This window comes from Tamandua tetradactyla, chromosome 7, assembly GCF_023851605.1.
Source record: "Tamandua tetradactyla isolate mTamTet1 chromosome 7, mTamTet1.pri, whole genome shotgun sequence".
Classification (NCBI taxonomy): Eukaryota; Metazoa; Chordata; class Mammalia; order Pilosa; family Myrmecophagidae; genus Tamandua; species Tamandua tetradactyla.
In genome coordinates this window covers 31919904-31933248 of record NC_135333.1, presented here as the reverse complement: position 1 = coordinate 31933248, position 13345 = coordinate 31919904, and the positions used below count along the sequence as shown (strand labels likewise).

Genomic DNA, 13345 nt, shown 5'->3' with positions numbered 1-13345 from the left:
TAAGAGTAACCTAGGATGTCTTTTAGGGGGCCCTTTGATGCCTGCTTCACCACTTTCTTGGTATCATCATATTTGATCACTTTCTTCAGATGGCAGATTAGATATAAGATGGACACATTGGAGGTGAGGACACAAAAAGTCATAGCCAATGAGCTTCCCATTCAGGCCCAGGATGACCTTGCCCACCATCTTGGCAGCATCCACAGACACAGGGATGACGTTCTGAGCAGCCCCATCGCCATCACATGACATCTTCCTAGAGAGGCCATCCACAGTCTTCTGGGTGGCAGTGATGCTGTGGACAGTGGTCCTAAGTCCCTCCAAAGTTGTCACAGATGACCTTGGCAAAGGGGACCAGGTAGTTGGTGGTGCAGGAAGCACTGCTGAAGATCATGAGGGAGTTGTCATATTTCTCATGGTTCATATCTGTGCTGGTTTGAAAATACTCTGTATCCCACAGAAGCCATGTCTTAATCCTAATCCAATCTTGTGGGTAGCAGTTTTTAAAAAAAAATCCTGATTCAATATTGTAGGGTAGGAATTTTTGATTAAATAAATATCTCCACAAAGACGTGGTGTGAAAACTGTTAAGTGTGACCTTTTTTTTTTTTTAAAGCTTTGAAGTAGTTACCCATTCCAGGTGGGCCTTGATTAGTTTGCCAGTACCCTTTAAAAGAGTAAACATTTTAAGGAGAGTTCAGAACAGAGACATGGATGTCTGGAGATGCTTGGAGCCCAGCAGACATCACCTTGTTCTCCAGCAGAACCACACAAACCAAAGGAAGCTAAGAGATGAAAGCCAGCCCCAGAGAAGCAAAATGTGAAATTCCCACAGGAACAGAGGCTGAAAGCGATGGAGCCCAGGAGCAAGGGACCAGAAGATGCTAGCCACATGTCTTCACAGCTGAGGTGCTCCAGACCCATCAGCCTTTTTTGAGCCAAGGTATCTTTTCCTGGACACCTTAGTCTGGACATCTTTATAGTCTTAGAACTGTAAACTTGTAACATTAAATTCTTTTTTTAAAGGCCGCTCCATTTCTGGTATATTGCATGCTGGCAGCTTAAAAACTAATACAATGTCCATCACAAACACGGGGGTATCAGCCAAAGGGACAGAGATGATGACTCTTTTGGCACCATCTTTCAAGTGTGCCTCAGCCTTCTCCAGAGTTGTGAAGACACCAGCGGACACCACAACATATTCAGCACCAGCATCACCTCATTTGATGTTGGCGGGATCTTGTTCTGAGAAGTGAGAAGTCTTATTGATGACAAGTTTCCTATTCTCAGCCTTGATGGTGCCCTTGAAGTTGCCATGGGTGGAATCATACTGGAACATGCAGACCATGTAGTTGAGGTCAATGAAGGGATCACTGAGGGCAATAATCTGTGCTTTGTCAGAGTTTATAGCAACCCTGGTGAGCAGGGACTCAACATGGCCAAATCCATTTATTCCAACCTTCACCATCATGTCTCAGTGATGTGGCTGGCACAGCACAAAAAGATGACGCTGTCTGTCAAACTGGGAGGAGTGGAGAGCCTCCCATTAGGGTTTTAATCAAAGGTTCTTTCTGTTTTCATCATAAAGAGAGTTTTAAAATGTTCTGAAGGGGTCATTAATAATTGTGGAACACTAATATGTGCAAACAGCTGGACATTACTGACGGTGTATGAGATGGCTGTAGGTGATGGCCTAGTGACATTTTTATTTTAATGGCCATTTATTTATTTTAATGCCCAATAGAAAAAATATATACCTAACACCCGTGATTTTACAGATATGTTTGCTTAAGAAATGTCAAAGGAAAAAAAGAAAAGATCAGTTCCTGCCCCAATGTTCTCCTCCCTCCAGGGTTTCCCCGCTTAGTAAATGGTACTACTGTTGTTCAATCCCAAACCTTGTAGTTCTTCTTGACTTCTCTTTCTCTGTCTTGCACCCATATCCTACCATCAGCATATTAGATCAGCCCTTCCTCCAAAATTCAGCCAGAATGTGATACTTCTCAACACTCTTGTCTCCACCCAGGGCCAAGCCACCACCATCCTGAACCTGGACAACTAGTAAAGGCCCCCCTGCAGGCCCTGGTCTCCCAGCCTCACTTCTCGAATATCTATTTTCAACAGAGGGGTCTTTCTCCAATCAAAGTTAGATCACATTTAGACCCGGCTCAAAACCACTCAAAACCACCCAAGACCTTTGCATTATACTTAAAATGGAACCCAAAGTCCTTATCAGGACCCGCAAGGCCCAATATGGCCCCCAGCTCCCTAGGATCTTCCTACCACTACCCACTCCCACCCTTCAACACCCTCCACTCTAGCCCTGTGGCCTCCAAACAGACAGGCCTTTGCACCCCCTGCTTCCTCAGGCAGGAACACCCCCCATATCCATTAGGCTTGCTTCTGCTACTTCATCGGGTCATCCCTGTCCAAAATGGCCCCTCCACCATTCTCTGAATCCTCACGGCACCTCTTGATGTTACACTGTTGTAGATATTCTCTTATCATATAAGAGCTATATTGGTTCACCGTTTGTTGTCTACATTCTAGAAAGTTCCTTGAGGGTAGTGTCTTTTGCATCTCTGCAGTGCCTGCACATAACAGTGCTCAGTGATGCTGGAGGAATGAATAGTATGTTCTCACTTATTCACAGCACACTCAGCTCAAAGACCTTCTGAAGTGCCACACTAGCTGGGAATGAAAGGTGAAATTCCTCAGGACCACATTCCATGATACCAGATACTCTGCTACCTGGTTCCGTACACTCTTCCAGCCCTCTGACAGCAACTCCCCTGCCATTCCCACAAGCCCTGCCCTTCCTGCAAGCCCACTCTGACCTGGTCAAACTAGGCCACATCTCAGCCCCTCAGCACAAAAACATGTAGTACTATCCTCTTGGAATGTCTCCCTTTTCCTCTGCCTGGAAAACTCCCACCCTCCTTTAAAGACTTTAAAGTTTTCTGCTGCCTCTGCAGGACTCCCAACACATGTTCACACTGACACCAGAGAACCTAACACACTGTCTCAGCAGCATTTGGCTCCTTCTCCCAAGCTGGACTAGGAATATGGTGAAGGTCGACACTTGATCTTACTCCACCTTCAGATCTCCAGGCACAGATTCAGGACAACATGAGGGCAGGTAAGCAGCCCCATCTTCCACCTGGCCCTCTCCTCTGTGGACAGCAGAGATGAGCTGCTCATCATCAGAGTAAAAGAGGGTAGAAGGGGCCTTGTGTGGACATCCCTGACACCCCCTTGCTTTCATCACCCTGACAAATATTTAAAGTTAACTAGTCTATCTTTAAAAAGCACCAGGAAAGATTCTACAACCACCCCCAGAAATACATTCCAGAGCTAATAAAGCGTGCCTTCTATCTAACCCAAGGCCCTTGGTCTCCATCATGCCTAGAGGGGACAGAAGCTGGCAGCCAACCTCGTCTGTACAACCCAGACAGCCACTCTCTCCTAGCAAATCCAAGCCAGCCTGCAGAATTTATCAGTTATAAACCATTCTCTTAACACTACAATCCAGCATGCATTTTGGGAATGCTTATTACAATGGGAACATTCATAAGGGGCCCCTACTCTCCAGGAGGTTACAAAGTAGAAGATGCCAGGCCTAACTTACCAACTGGAGCAGCAGTAAAATATAGGACTGTGGAGGAGAAGAGCATTATCCCCACCAGGGAGACCTGGGGAGGTTTCCTGGGGGAGCAACTTCAAGACTGCTTCCAGACAGTCTACATGAATTCTCAGTATACAGTAGTGAAGGTCACCCCACCCTCAATTCCTTCCGGGGTGGGGGGAGGGGAGTGTTAATGCATCTCTAAGGCCAAAGCTTGGCACTGGGCCTGGCTACAAATGCTTTAATCATTATATTTATTGCGTGCCTGGCACATAATGGGGTCCTAATGACATGATGATAAGCAAGAGACCACAAGTCCCGGTCTTCAAGTTCACTTTCTAGTACCGGAAGCAGACAAATCCAGAAGCAATTACAAGAGTGCCACAGCTGAGAGGACCCAGGAGTTCAGGGCTCAACTCTGATAGGTCAAAATAGGTCTGTGGTGCGGACACGTGTGCACCTATTTGTGCACGCATGTTAGGAGGATGCAGGGGCTTGAGGCAAAATCAGTACCAAACCCATGGGTGTCCAGATGGGAATCTCATCCATGCTACCTTCCAGATAAAGAAACTGAGACGGAAGGATACAATAAGTCAGAGCCAGGACTAGAAGCCAGGTTGCCACTATCCCAGTCATTCCTTCAGTCTAGCCTAGAGGATAAGAAGGGCTTCTGCAATCAACTGAATCCTGCCTCTGCCACCTATCAGCCAAGTGGCTTTGGGGAAATGACCAACTCTCTGTGCCTCAGTTTCCTCATCTGTAAAGCAGGAAGAACAGCACTAATTCCATGGGGCTGTTATGAAACTTACATTTTCAAACATGAAGCAATTAGCACACTGCTTGGAGTACAGTAAGCAGTTTATGAGTGGGTGCTGCTGGCATTATTGTCATTGCACAACTACTCTGTGCCGGGGTGGCCTCACGACCCGGACTTTCTCTTCGGGCTGGGAGAACGCTTCCACCCTCGACGCCCCGCAGTGAGGAGCCCGGCACCCTTGACGCTAGGGGACGCTGGGACCGGGAAGCCCGGAACACCCCCTCACCCCAACCTCCCGGCCAGCAGCGCGCAGGCGCGGGACTCCCTTCGCCGAACGGGGTCGCGCACGCAACGCGTACCCCCGACCTCAAGAGTGAGGGGGGCTAGCCCTGGGAGAGAGGAAGGCGGCGATAACATGCCCGGGAGAGGGAGGCGGTCCAAAAGCGGAGAGGAGACGCTCCTGGACCGGAAAGGCCCCCTCCCGGGCTCCCAACCCTCGGCCCGGAGAGCGGATCGGTTCCTCACACTCTGCAGCAAGCTCCTCCTCTGCGCCGCCATCTTGGAGGGACCCCCGCGGACGCGCCAGCTTCCCGGCAGAGCAGGCGAAATAGGCGGCTAGAGTGGCCTGCAGGAGGCGTGGAGGACCGCGCTGCCAGGAGCATGCGCCCAGCGCCACCTCACGGCCGAAGTGGGACGGGACTGCAGAGGGGCGTATACGCAGGCGCGCTCTTCCACCTTTTCTCTCTGAGAGGTAAAGGGAGATAACATGTAGCAAAGATGGTCACTTACCTTAAGTGATTGCCTCTCGCCCATCTTTATTTGCTCACTTTCTCCAGAACGCCTTTCAGGTGGGATTCCTAAAGCCCCGGATTAGGATTCTTTATGAACGCAATGAGACAGGAGTAGGGGGCGGGGGGGCGGGGATGAAGAGCAGGAGTTCATTCATTCATTCAGCAAATACTCATTGGATGACCGCACCGCGAAAGACAAACCCTCAAGGAGCTAGCATTTCAAATGGTGCTAAAGAATTTGGAAGAAGTTTATGGGTAGCAGCGTGGGAGTATTGACGAGGATCCAGTCTGCGGAAGTCCCGCTTGAGCTGAATTCTGAGGGAGGAATAGGCTTTAACTGGCAACAGGGAAGGGCCGACCAGGCAGATGGGACAGCGAGTACAAAAGCTCCAAGGAAAGGAGTTGCCAGAATGTGTGGGGTGAGAACGGAGGTGTAGGAGGGTGAGATGAAGGGGTGGTAGTCAAGCCGTGACCATTGCAGGCTCCAGGCGAGAGTTTGGCTTTTTACCCAGAAGACATGAGGAAGTCATTGACAACTTCTAAGCAAGACAGTGACAAGATCCCATTGGTAGAAAGATCCCTTGACTACTGTGTACAAATGGATTTTTAGGGGGGTTGATTGGAAGCAAAGCAGGAAGACCCAAGTAGAGGACTGTTGTAAGAGTTCTAGGTGAGAAATGTTAGAAGTTTGAATTGGCTGACGGCAGTGAGTGGATTTTATTTAGGAGATGAAATTGTAAGGGCCTAAAGATGGATTGGTTGTGGGTAGTCATGGGAAGAGATGTTTCAAAGGTGTCTCCCAGATTCCTTGCAAGAGCAGCTAGGTTTGGGGGAAGGAAGAAGGTAATGAACATGAGTTCATTTTGGACATGTCGAATTTGAAGTGCTTTTGAGACACGCAGGTAGAGAAGTCAAGTCAATCATTGGATAGAGAGGACAAGAGCTCAGAGCAGAGGCTCAGCTGGCAAAGACAACAGAGAGCAAGCGGCCAGTAAGCTAGGGAGAGCATAAGGTGACACTAAAGCCAAGGTGAGGAGTGTCCAGGGAGGCCCTGCTTTTGAGAGACCTAGTTAGAAGAGAACTGAAAAAAAAAATCAATTAAATTTAGCAGTGCAGAATACCTTGGCCCAGGCAATTCACGCAGAATGGTAGGACAGAAGCCCCAAAACAGTGAGTCAAGGAATGGCTGAGAAATAGAGATGTGGAAACCTTCAGAACAGGTGATTCTTCCCAATTGGTGAAAGGTGAAGAAGAGTCAGAGAAGGAGGACATGGGAAGGGGACAGGGAATGGAGGGAGAGATTTTCTTTTACATTTGGAGAAACTTGAGCCTATTTAAATGCTAAAGAAAAGGCTTAATAGAGAAGAGTTGATGATTTAGAAGCGAGAAAGAGTGGGAGGCAATCCAGGGCTGTGGTGGTGGCTCATCTCACTGTCCTACCAATGTAGCATCACATGGCCTAAAATAGCTGCTAGGGCTCCAGCCATTTTGTCCATGCTCAGTCATGGACTTTTTAATTAAACAAATATTTATGTGCAAGCATCACCTCTCCCTTCCCTTTTTAAAAAACTTTAAAGAATATTTTAAATAATTTCAAACATACAGGACAGTTGCAAAAATAATACAAACCCCATATAGAGAATTCCAACATACCCCTAGCCCCCAGATGCATAGATACACCAATTTTAATATTTTGCTACTTTTGTTTTATATCCTATCTGTTATCTATTTATCTTCTGAATATTTGAGAATAGGTTGTACACATGGTACTCCTTGAACCAAAACACTCCCATGTATATTTCCTACAAACAAGGATACTTACGTAATCACCTTAAGTGCAGTTATCAAGTTCAAGGAATTTAACATTGATATGAAGCTTACATTCTATATTCTAATTTTTCTTATGTCTCAATAATGTCCTTTTGGGTCTTTTCTCCTCTATTCTTAGATCCCATCCAATATCATGTGTTGCATTTAATTGTCATTTTCTCTTTAATTTCTCTTTCTTTTGTTTTAATTGTGGAAAGATATATAAAACATAAATCTTCCCATCCCAACCCCTCCCAGGCTTATTATTCAGTGGAGTAATCACATTCACACTATGGCAGAACCTTTGTCACCACCCATTACTAAAACTTTCCCTTTACCCCAAACAGAAAACCTGAAATAATTTTTCCTTAACTCCCCATTGCCCCTGCCCTCCCACCCCTGATAACCTGCATTCTACTTTCTGTCTCTGTGTTTGCATGTTCTCTGATATTTTCTTTGCGGTCACCATGGAACTTAAATTTGACATCCTAAATCTATAACAACCACTTTTGATTTGATACCAACCCAACTTCAGTAACACACATAAATTATGTTCCTATAGCCCTCCATTCCCCCATATACATATTTATATGTTACGAATCCAAAACCATTTATTTAGTATTACATTTTATACATTTCCCTTTTAAATCCTGTAGGAATTAAAAATGTAGTTACAAATTTAAAAATATAATAGTACTGGTATTTATATATACCCATGTCATTAAATTTACCAGTGATCTTTATTTGTTCATGTGGCTTCAGCCTATTATGCAGTGTCTTTTCCTTTCAACCTGCAGAACTCCTCTTAATATTTCTTGTAGGACTGATCTAGTGCTGACCAATTCCTTCAGCTTTTGTTTATCTTGCAATGTCTTAATCTCTTCCTAATTTTTTTTCCCTATAGGTGCATGATCCAGGAATCAAAGCCAGGTCTCCTGCGTGGAAGGTGAGCATTCTACCACTGAACCATCCACGCACCCTCTTCCTCATTTTTGAAAGATAGTTTTGCTGGATATAGAATTCTTGGTTGGCAGTTTTTTTGCTTTTAGCACGTTAAGTATGTCCTCCCACTGCCTTCTGCCTCCATGGTTTCCAATGAGAAATCAGAATTGCGGAATTCTCTATTTTTAACATTTGATAATTTGGAACAGTGTAGGTCTTTTTAGGTTTAACCCATTTGGAGTTCACTAAATGTCTTGGATGTGTATATTCATTTTTTCCATTTAATGTGGGATTTTTTCAACTTTTATTTCTTTGAATATTCTCTCTGTCCCTTTCTTTTCCTTCTGGGACTCCCACAAAGCATATAATGGCAACTTGATGGTGTCCCACATCTTCCTCAGGCTCTGTTCACTTTTTGTTCTTTGTTCTTTTTGCTCCTCAGACTGGATGCTTTCAATTGTCTTATCTTCAGGTTTGCTGATTCATTCTTCTGCCAGCTCCAATCAGCTATGGAAGCCCTCTAGGCAATTTTTAATTTGTTACTATGGTCTTCAGCTCTGTTTGGCTCCTTTTCATAATTTCCATCTTCCTATTTATATTCTCTTTGTGTTCATCTATCATCTTCCTGATTTCCTTTGTCCATGTTTCCTTTAGCTCTTTGAGCATATATAGGGCCATTTTTTTAAACTTTTTTTATTGAAAAAAATATATATACAAAGCAAAGAAAGAAAAAAAGCAATAATTTTCGAAGCACATGTCAACAAGTAGTTACAGAACAGATCCCAGAGTTTGGCATGGGCTACCATTCCACTATCTCAGATTTTTTTCTTCTAACTGCTCCAAAACACTGGAGGCTAGAAGGAATATTAATATAGTAATTCAGCAGCCATACTTGTTTGTTAAATCCCATTTCTTCTGTTATACCTTCTCCTTCTTTAATCCTTCTCTCAATATATAGGGATCTTTGGGCAATGCCCATTCTAACTTTTCCATGTTGAGAAGGGATGTCAACACTAAAAGATATGGGGATGAAATTAATTGCTAATCTTGGAGAGGCTGGTCCTTCTGAGTTTCAGGATTTAGCTGACCTAGGAACCCCCTGGGAATTATATGTTCCAGAAAGGCAAACCTAGCGCATGAAACATTTATAGATTCTTGGTCCAAGCCCTAGGTGTTCTTAAGAGTCAACAAGAGTGATGTTGATTGGGGTTTAGCAAACCATGCCAATTTGCACTATCTAACTGAAACTTGCATAAGAGTAGCCTCCAGTATAGCCTCTTGACTGTATTTGATCTCTCTTAGCCACCGATGTTAGGACCATTTTTTAAAAGTCTTTGTTGGGTATGTCCCAGATCTCATCCTTGTCATCAACAGTTTCTAATGCTTTAATCCTCTGCCTGAGCATTGTTCTCAGTTTCTTTGCAAGTTTGGTAATCTTTTGTTGAAATACAGACCTTTTGATATTTTAATGTGCTATCCCTGGAATTTAGACTGTGAGGAGTCTGTTTCTTACGTTTGAATCCAGCAAGTGTTATGACAGAGCTTTCCTTGAGTGCTCAGAACTTAGAAAAAAGGAAGAAAGGGAAAAACCCCACCTTTCCCTGTCTTTGCAGATTGAGCTGTGAGAGTACTCTCCTTCAGAGCTTATCTATACAAGGAATTTAGAGAATAACTCAGGATAGGGTACCCTTCACCTCAATTCCTTCTAAGGATGGTTTTTTATCTTGGTCATACAAGGCGTTCCTTTATTTACATAGATAGGATTGTCCCCTCTTCCCTAGGAGACAGTTTCCCCATAGTCCTGGCCACTTCACAGTGTATCCTACAGTCAGCAACCATTTGCCCCAGGCAGCCATGCGACTCCCATCCCATTAAAGAGTTCTGATAGCTAGCTGCCTTCTGCATGCAAGCCAAGTTCTGGGCGAGTTCCTCAGGCCACCACCAGACAGATTGGGCCAGACATCCATGCTCCCAGTATGTGCACAAGGATTACTCTGCTCCCTCCAGAACCAGGACCAGGGATCTGCACGGGAGCACAGGCCAGCTCTGAACCAGGCCGGTGAGGGAATAACAGCAGGGGCCAGCCAGGGCGCCACAGGATGCTACAACTTTTTTTTTTTTTTGACATGGGCAGGCACCAGGAATCGAACCAGGTCCTCTGGCATGGCAGGCAAGCATTCTTGCCTGCTGAGCCACCGTGGCCCACCCGCTACAACTTTTAAGTGAACTTTTTCTTGATTCTGCACTGGCCCTTTTAACTCCTTCCCAGAGCTTTGAGAAAGATGTTTTAGCCAGTTCTTGCTGGTTGTTCAGAGCTTCTGTGGAAGTCATGGAGCCCTGAAGTCTCTTACTCCACCATTTTGATTGCTCTTCCTTCTCCTTTAAGGAGACCTCAGAAGATTCCAATCATGCTTCCACTTACATCTCACTGGTTAGGACTTAGCTCCATGGCCACATCTAGCTGCAAGTGAGGCCAGGAAATGTAGGCTTTGGACTGAGCTGCAATGTGCCCAACTACAAACAGATTCTGTTACTAAAGGAGTGGGGAATAGATAATAGGCAGCTACCAAGAGTCTGCAGTGTCATAAAGAGGGAAGGAGGAAAAGGGCAGGTGATTTGTCCACCTTTGAGGGAGAATCTAGAGAGATTCTAGAAAGACTTAGAACCCAACACACTTTCATTTTAATCCCACTCTGTGACCTATTACTTGCAGGACCTTGAACAAGCTACCTCCCCTCCCTGAGCCTCAGTGTCGTCCTCTGTGTAATGGGAGTGATAAGCTACCTGGCATGATTCCTGCAAGGATTAAATGCAATGTGATAGAAAGACCTGAACTGTGGTGGGCACTAATGTTTTAGAAGATTTAATAAACATATATTGAGTACCTACTGTATGCCGGGCAGTTTGCTGGATGCCTTTTCATCCATATCCTTATTTATTTCTCCTTCAATTTTGCAAATAAGAATAAGAAATTATTCTTATTTATAAGGCAGGAAACTCTAGTTCAACAAATCACCCAACAAACTGATGTCAGGCTTTGGACCTTGACTTCAAGGCAATTCCTGGCAACCCTGTGAGGTAAGCAGACCCCACAAGGTCCTTCATAGCTCAGCCTGAGGGCAGGAACTGCTGCAGTTTGGCTCTGGGTCTGGTTTCACATGCCCACCCATCCCTCAGACATCCCTCAGTAAATGTTTGTGGCATCAAATCGGTTGATTCAGAGATGAATGGACACATCAGTGGATGCGGAAATTGAGGCCTGGGCAGTTCCAAGGTCCCCAAACTATTTAAGGGGAGCTGGGCCTACAGCTTTCCGACTCCCGTCCAATGCTCTGTCCATGCCTAACTGCCACTCCCACACCCCCAAACAATGTACCGTGGGGGCCCTTCTTCCAGAATTCCTCAAGTCTGGTTTTCCAGGAAGCAAGGAGAGGGGAAGGTACTAGACTCAGCACAGCACTTGGGAAAAAAAGCGTTAAAGTCAGCGCCTCCTGTTTGGGGACTCTGAGCTGCCAGCGGATGGGGGTGGATATAAGGAAGTCTGCTCGTTCTCCCGGGATGGTGTGCTTGGAAACCAAGCTGTAAGACGGATCCTGATTTCCCCCAGGACAACTGTGGGTCACATTGGGGTTTGCAGTCTGTCCAAGACATGCTTCTACCAAAGGAACAAAGACATCAGGACGCCGATCTCATTGACTGTTTAAACAGGCAGAGTGATCCCCAGCTCCATCGCGGGGGTCCGGATGGGCGTGGATGAGGGCCGGATCCAACCGCGGGGTATGCACATGGACGGACGGACGCCAGCTAACTCTGCTTCCACCACCCGGTGACCTTTCCAAACCCCAGACGCCAGAGAGAATAAACAGCCCTCCAGTGCCACGGCTGAGGGTCAGGCCACCTTCTGGGAACTGAAAAGGACTTTGCAGGGAAGGCCGTAGCCGCCCCCAGTCATAAAACACTCCCGATAAGGTCTGCCATAGGCTTTCCCCGCCCCCAGCCTGCTTCCGCTGGAAGCCAGCAGATTCCAATCAATCCTTTGCTCAGCCTCTTCGGACAGCCGCAGCAGCAGCTCAGGTTTGCAGACTTGGGCTTGGAAAGATAGCGTAAGGACACATGAGAATATTTTGGAAGGAGAGTAAAGGCTTTGCCCATCATCCCACCACACTTATTCTCACCTTCCTTCCTGCCCCCTTGTCTGGACTGAAACCCGTGTGGACATTTTGACTGATTGTCAAATGAGAGCACGGGGGCCACCCTGGACCATGCCCTTCACCTTTTGGTTTGTTCCTGATCGCGAGGATTTTGCCTGTGGCCTTGTGGTCTTCATGTTGATCATTATAATGGATGCATTAAATTCCTTTGACTGAATAAACCATCATTTTCAAATAGTTGGCACATTTATTTCCAGTTTGGGGGAGGGTTATAATAGTTCTGCAATGATCAATCATTCATTTTCATTTAAAAATTGTTGATTTTTTTTTTTTAGAGACACACACTGAAATATAAAGGGGGAGGGAAGGATTTGCTTTACAATACTTTAGCAAAGGAAAATAAGAAAAAAGAAAAGAAGGAGAGCCAATGGGACAAAATCTGTGAGGCAGTGGTTGTTTAGCATTCTGTAAGGTTAGATAGGGTCTCATTGTGCCATCCTTTCTCTTTTTGTGTATGCTTGAACATTTTCATAATAAAAAATTTAAATTATAGGTGTCAGGCACAGTCCCTGTCTTCAGGGAGCTCACAGGCCAGTGGGGAAACAAGCAAGGAACAAGGCCATAGCAAAACAGCCCAATAAGCACCAGTACTGATCTAGGAGACCCAGAGAAGGTGTGTTGACCTCGTGGTGCTAGGGCCAGACTCATCCCTGGGAGTCACATCCAATATTTTCAGGTAGATTTTCATCCCTGAATAGCTTGTACCACATAGTGGGGAGAGCAACAATTTTCCTCGCAGAGTTGGGCTTAGAGAGAGAGAGGCCACATCTGCAAGAATTAGGTTTTACTCAGCTCTGCAACCCCAGTGTTCATCACACAGCTGGCACTAAATAAGTGCTTTTTGAATGAATGAAATGTATTCAACGCTGACTGAGTGTCAGGCACGATTCTAAGAACTTTGCACATATTACCTTATAGGTATGGTTCTCAAAGCCACCCTGTGTGGAAGGTGCTACTATTGTCCCTGGTTTAGTTCAGGTTCTTTTGGAAGTAGACAATAAGACAAGATTTCTAAGGAAGACACCTGTGAAGGGAAAAGGAGGGGGAGCCAGAGAAAGTGAGAGTGTCGTCAACCTACCATGTGGGTCTGACCTCTGTGCAAGAGACTGGAATAACGGAGGGTACAGTTTCGAGGAAGTCTCCCATGGTATTGCTGGTATTGGGGTGGAGGTGGGGGTCCTCAAGCCAAAGCCCCTTGTTAAAGGAGTCC

The 13345-nt window shown here is 45.6% G+C and overlaps 1 protein-coding gene and 1 long non-coding RNA gene across 4 annotated transcripts in view; one reads left to right on the top strand and one right to left on the bottom strand.

Moving 5' to 3' along the window:
- TAB1 (TGF-beta activated kinase 1 (MAP3K7) binding protein 1) overlaps positions 1-5064 on the bottom strand; it is a 40962-nt gene extending 35898 nt beyond the window's left edge. Inside the window, exon 1 of one of the 3 annotated variants that reach the window (XM_077168871.1) lies at positions 4908-5064. In XM_077168871.1, coding sequence (XP_077024986.1) covers positions 4908-4940 — 33 coding nt within the window. In that variant the 5' untranslated portion in view covers positions 4941-5064. Of the gene's footprint in view, positions 1-4434; positions 4686-4907 lie in introns of those variants that run through there. The other 2 variants (XM_077168869.1, XM_077168870.1) reach the window with 2 other exon arrangements.
- On the top strand, positions 4685-12292 carry LOC143691003 (uncharacterized). Its single transcript, XR_013179308.1, has 3 exons — positions 4685-5133; positions 7887-7928; positions 10638-12292. It is a non-coding gene; the product is annotated as an uncharacterized LOC143691003 (long non-coding RNA).
- Positions 12293-13345: the final 1053 nt, after the last annotated feature.